This window comes from Emiliania huxleyi, assembly GCF_000372725.1.
Source record: "Emiliania huxleyi CCMP1516 chromosome Unknown EMIHUscaffold_1415, whole genome shotgun sequence".
In the NCBI taxonomy this organism is placed as follows: Eukaryota; Haptophyta; order Isochrysidales; family Noelaerhabdaceae; genus Emiliania; species Emiliania huxleyi.
The window spans coordinates 1-6,091 of NW_005201180.1; the positions used below are offsets into that span (position 1 = coordinate 1).

A 6,091-nucleotide genomic window follows, 5' to 3' on the forward strand; every position below is an offset into this window, starting at 1 on the left:
GTGCTTGTTGACGACGTCCGTGGCGTCCTGGTGCCGCTCATGGCGGGCCGCAGGAGAAGGGCACCACGACGCGCTGGCCGACCGATAGCGGATCTCCTCCTGCTGCCTCAGCAAGAAGGGTGGCCAAGGCAGAAGTCTTGCCGCAGCTGCCGGACGCGTTGACAAGTTGGAGAAGGCAGCAGGCCTCGGGCGAGCTGACGGAGCGCATGTCCAACCAGCGCTGGCTCGTTGTCGTGGCCCGTCAAGCGCATCACTGAGCCCTGGTCTGACAGCCTGACAGCAAAGTAACCCGGACAGGTCAGCGCCTGACAGTGGGCCCGACAGCCTGACAGCGTTGACAGCACTTTCTCTGACAGTCTGACAGCACGTATCTGACAGCCTGACAGCAGAGTCTGACATCAGAGGGGCTCCGTCGCTGTCAGGCCCTAACGTGACAGCCTGACAGCTGCCTGACAGCCCGACAGCACACAGTGGCCTGACAGCAGCGCTGACAGCCCGACAGCCCGACCAGCCCGACAGCAGCACAGACCGTACACAGGCCGTGCAGCCTCTTTCTTGTGCCCCATGAGGGTATAACAAAACATGCAAAGACATGCACATGTGAGTGTGGTGCATGCACATGCACAACAACAACAACATGTACATGTACATGTCATGTTGTGCATGTGAGTCATGGGCTGGTCTTGGGACTCTCTCTCAACCCTCCGTCCCTCCCGCCCCACCTCTGCGGACCCCTCTCTAGCACCGGCGGCTGTGCTACTACAAATGAAGCTACCAGCTAGCCTTCTGGGGCCCTACAATCATATGCCTACGGCGTCTGGGTGGGGTGGCCGCCGCCGTCTGTGCCGCGCTGCCGCCGCCGCCGCCTGCGCCTGCGCCGCCATCTGCGCTCCCCAGGCGGCCGCCGCCGGCGGCGTGATCACGCCGTGAAGGAGGAGAGGCTGAGAGTATGTGTAGTAGAGTCCTGCTGGTCTCCTCTTGATAATGTCATAAGTGTGGATAGTGTGTCAGAGCCTGACAGCACCCCGACAGCACCAACCGACAGCACCTGACAGCACCGGCGTCGCTCTGACAGCAGCAGCAGCCTGACAGCTCTGACAGCTCCGACAGCGTCTGACAGCAACACCCGACAGCTCCGACAGCACCCGACAGCTACGGAGCCCCTCTGATGTCAGACAAGCACCCGATAGCACCCGACAGCACCTGACAGCACTGACAGCACCTGACAGCTGGTCTGACAGAGGCACCTGACAGTGCCTGACAGTGCCTGACAGCCTGACAGATCACCTGACAGCACCTGACAGCCTGACAGCCAGCGCTCAGGCGCATCACGACCATCGCCCCATCGGGGCGGCCCTCGTAGGGATACTTGCGGATGGGCAGAACTGGCGTCTGTGGTAGGGGGTAGACAGCGCCCCAAAATTCACCAGTGTGGGCTGAGGGCCAAAAGCAAAACGCGCAACGCCACTCTCACATCTCAGAGCCGTGTTCTATCTCAGCAACCCCGCTGCTACGCTCGAACGTGTTTGGTCGGTGTTTTTCTGAGCAAGAGTCCGCTCTGAAGGTTGCAGAGCGGAGTCTTGTTAGTTAGGCAAACGCTGCTCTGTGTTGTGTAGAGTGGGGTTTAAGCTTGAAGAACGCTGCTCTAGCACCATCGAGCGGGGTTACTGAGATATAACACCGCTCTGTGAGATGCGAGAGTGGCGATGCGCGTTTTGCTTTTGGCCCTCAGCCGCCCAGTGTGGGATCGCTTGACTCTGAAAAGCTCGCTATGTACCTTTCTGAGCGCTGTGGTCGCCGCAGACTGGCTCCAACTTGACGGCAGCATGGAGACGTGATGCCTCCATGCTGCCGTCAAGTCGAAATCGACATGCAGCTCGATGGTTTGCCCGAAAAGGTACATAGCGGCGTTTTGGGCGACAACAGCGCTGCGACCGCGAAGTGGCGGTGGACATGCTCCCATGTTGCCGACGCGGCGCCGGAGTGGCCGGCGCTGCTCGCCGCGACCACAACGGCTACTCTGATACTCCTTCCGACCCGTCCTACCCGACGGTGGCACTCTTCCACGTCTCGCTCACACTGAGAAAAAATCTGGAACGGCGTGCAGCAGAGTCACCGACGAGTCGGTCCGCGTGACTCCTCGCGTTCCGTACCGTTCTCACACATCCATAAACTCACTTTGGCCTCACCGAAGCGATGCCTGAATCCTTAATCCTCGGATTTTAGATTAGGACGCTGTCTACCCCCTATCTGTGGCGTCTCGCGCAGGCTCTGCAGCGTGATGGCAGGCGGGACTGCGAGGCCAGCAGCAGCCGAAGGAGAGGCTGGGCACGAGCCAGGAACAGGCTGGCCAGGTCCGCAGGTGGCTGCGCTCGGGCGAGGCGGCGCGCGCGCGCGCAAGCCGAGCAGGCCGAGCGCGAAGCTGAGCCCTGGTCTGACAGCCTGACAGCAAACCCCGGACAGCGCCTGACAGTGCCCGACAGCCTGACAGCGCTGACAGCACTTTCTCCGACAGTCTGACAGCACGTCTCTGACAGCCTGACAGCAGAGCCTGACATCAGAGGCGTCCCGTCGCTGTCAGGCCCTAACGTGACAGCCTGACAGCTGCCCGACAGCCCGACAGCACACAGCGGCCTGACAGCAGCGCTGACAGCCCGACAGCCCGACCAGCCCGACAGCAGCACAGACCGTACTCAGGCCGTGCAGCCTCTTTCTTGTGCCCCATGAGGGTATAGCAAAACTATTACATGCAAAGACATGTGTATGTGGTCCGCGCCTTCGATTCTGTGGAGTCCGCGCTAACCTCTGTGCACAGACCGGCTTCTTCAAGCAGCCGTGCTTGCACTTTCCTCTGGCTGACACCTATGTCCAGGGTGGCGCGTTGCTGGAGGAGCCGGGAGAGGAGGAGGATGATCCAAACGGCACACCCGATGCTGAGCCGGCCGAGCTGACCGCCATGGGCGCACAGGATGCTGCAGATGCCGAGGCCGTGCTGAACCAGCTGATGCGGACGGGGGCCAACGTGGCGCCTCCAACCGGCGGCGAGGAGGGCAGCAGCGCAGAGTTTTTTGAGGAGATCCGTAAGCTGCTGGCAGATTTCAACGTCTCCATCCAGGAGGAGTCAAAGGATCGCAAGCTCCGCTTCCACGTCAAGCGGCTCATCAAGTCCCATCAGCAGCGAGGCGAGGATGTGGATGAGGAGCTCGACTTCTACATGGATGATGATGACGGTGACCACGCCCTTGCCGCCTGTCACACACACACATAAGACGTGCATTCTCATCTCTCCCTCTTCTCTTTCTCTCCGCAGTTGCGGTGCTCTTCACCATGGAGGACAGCTCCAAGGTCTTTGCCATTGGCAACATCGAGCAGGTGGCCGTCGCCGACGGCACGGTAGACGCGCGCCGCGCCACTGGCAGCTCGAGCGCAGAGTACCTGCGCCAGCTCTCGAAGAGTCAGCGCAGCAACGGGGTCTTCATCAACGCCCCCAAGGACCTCTTTATCCTCCGGTGGTACCGTGAGGTGAAGGGTGACGGGACCCCCCCAGACGGCGGGCCCGCGCTACCAGAACAGAGCGTGCAAGTACTACAAGCTGACGAGCGACAACGATGGGGAGGCCTTCCGCTGGACCAGCAACTACCAGATCATCAGCAAGGTGTACCTGAAGAAGCACTCCACCCTCCCTCTCTGCTATTCTCTCAGTGCGGCAGACAAGAAGATGGTGACGTCCACCATGAAGAAGATGGTGGGACCGGAGGCAGAGTAGAGACTAGAGTATGTGCAGCAGAGTCCTGCTGGTCTCCTCTTGATAATGTCATAAGTGTGGCTGGTGTGTGTCAGAGCCTGACAGCATCCCGACAGCACCACCTGACAGCACCTGACAGCAACAGCCCAACGTCTGACAGCAGCAGCAGCCTGACAGCTCTGACAGCTCCGACAGCGTCTGACAGCAACACCCGACAGCTCCGACAGCATCCGACAGCTACAGATCCCCTCTGATGTCAGACACGCACCCGACAGCACCCGACAGCACTGACAGCACCCGACAGCTGGTCTGACAGAGGCACCTGACAGTGCCTGACAGCTGCCCGACAGCCCGACAGATCACCTGACAGCACCTGACAGCCTGACAGCCAGGGCTCAGGCGCGAAGTAGTAGGCCGTCCCAAAACTCAAATCGCTCATTTTGTGGTGGGGCAGACCGGTCTCCTAGGCTAAGAGTAAAGTGCGCGAGAATTAATCTTTTGGGAGAGTGAGTTAGAGCCGCACACACTGAGAAATAATTTCTACGTTGAACGATAATCTTTCTCTTATCACTCTTGGCTCTTGGGCCCGAGACCTCGAGAGCCGCCGAGTCCGCGAAATTAGTTTATTGCAATAAGTTCAAACATGTGCAACACATACAACACATAAATGGTCGCTTTGATCTGGGCTCTCGCCCCACGGCGCGCCCCCCAGCCGCACCTCTGCGACTGGGTGTGCTACAAAATCCAAAAACCTCGTTCCCTGGCCGTGGTCGACGCTCACGACACTCGAAGGGCGGTGCCAAACAGCCAGGCGCGCAATCGATCCCAGGCTTGCTGCAGAGTCTGCAGAAACCCAGCCGGCGCGGTGGGCCCCTTGCCGCCCCGTCCCTTGCTCCGCTTGCTCCGCCCGGCCGCCGCCTACAACTCGACACGCCTGACCTAGCTGGCGCCGGCGCCCGCGGCCTTCGCCCGTTTCTTTTTCTCCTTTCTGCTGCTGGGCGGCGTCGGGCTCGCTGGCGCCGGCTTCTCGCCCTCGCCGCCCTTGGCCTCCGCCGCCTCCTTTGCCTTTGCCTCGCTCTTCTCCCTCGCCGCCTTGCGCTTCTTCGCCTCGCCGTCGAGCCGCTCCTGCTCCTCGAACCACGCGCCGACGTGGCCGTACTCGATCGCCTCTCCCTCCCCTGGCGACGCCGCGAGCGCCTTCCACCGCTGCCCCGGCTCCGCCTTTGCCAGCCGGAACGTCAGCCGGCCGGGCGCGAGCGCGTGCGTGCTGCTCTCCTCGTCGATGCTCGCGTTGAGCGGCAACTCGAGCCGAAAGTCGAGCCGCTTGCCCGAGTTGACGCTGCGCGCGTGCGCGCTGAAGCCAATCGCCGCCGCCCCCACGCGCACCTCTGGCGACTCGATCTTCGACGCGGAGACCGGCCCGTGCTTCTTGGGAGAGAAGCGGACGCGCACGTGCACCGCCTCATGGCTCTGTGCCCAGGACACGGCGGGGCGGACGAGCAGCCCCGCGTCCGAGCCGCCGCGCCGGACCAGCCCAATCAGACCCGCGGAGCCATCCTTGACCGCCTGCGCGTGCGAGCGCACAGCGGGCCTGCCGTCGGAAGCGAGCCGCGGCAGCAGCGCCTTGGCCGCCGCCCACCAGCGCATGTTCATGGCCGCGCAGACAGCATCGGCGGGCACCATCTCGGAGCTCAGGCATTCGGAGCCCAGCAGCGCTTCCTCGGACACAAACGCGGCGCCGCCGCACCAGCCAGAAACGGTTAGCGAAGCAGCGGGAGCGGCGCCCGCAGCGCCGCAAGCCTGACCGGCCACGGCTGCGCCGCAGGCCGCGAGCAGGAGGCAGCGGAGCATCTCGCTAGGAGGACCCCCCCAATGAACACACCAGTGAGGGAGGGCGAGACGATCGCGGGAAGCAGCCTATCTTATCGGCGCCGTCTGTCCAACGTGTTAGGCTCAAGATTTTTTCCTATGGTCGCGGCGCCGTCCTCATCCCTCCCTTGGGTTGGCTGTTTTCTTTCTTTCTTCTTTCGCAGGAGGGAGAACGACGAGAGTGGGGCGACCGCGAGGTGGCATGAAGGCTGCAGCGAGAATCGGCGAGGGACTGCGAAGGGAGAGAGAAAGAGGCAGACGCCCAAGGGTTAGGGTGGGCGACGGCTAGCACCACACTCCTCTCCTTAAAATCCCTGTGTGGTGGCGGCGTGCCGTCCTCCCATCCCTCCCTTGGGTTGCGTTCTTTCTTTCTTTCTTACGTCCGCGCAGGACGTACGGACACATGCGTCAGAGAGAGATTTTTAGAAGCCAACAAGAAATGTGTCACACACAGTGATTTGGGCTCGGCAGCTTGTC

General features: G+C 61.9%; 1 protein-coding gene across 1 annotated transcript; it reads right to left on the reverse strand.

Annotated features, from left to right (window-relative positions):
* Positions 1–4,684: 4,684 nt before the first annotated feature.
* EMIHUDRAFT_252660 (hypothetical protein) lies at positions 4,685–5,596 on the reverse strand (the record flags this gene model as incomplete). Its single annotated transcript, XM_005787507.1, has 1 exon — positions 4,685–5,596. The coding sequence occupies one exon, from the start codon at positions 5,594–5,596 to the stop codon at positions 4,685–4,687; it is 912 nt and encodes a 303-aa protein (XP_005787564.1).
* Positions 5,597–6,091: the final 495 nt, after the last annotated feature.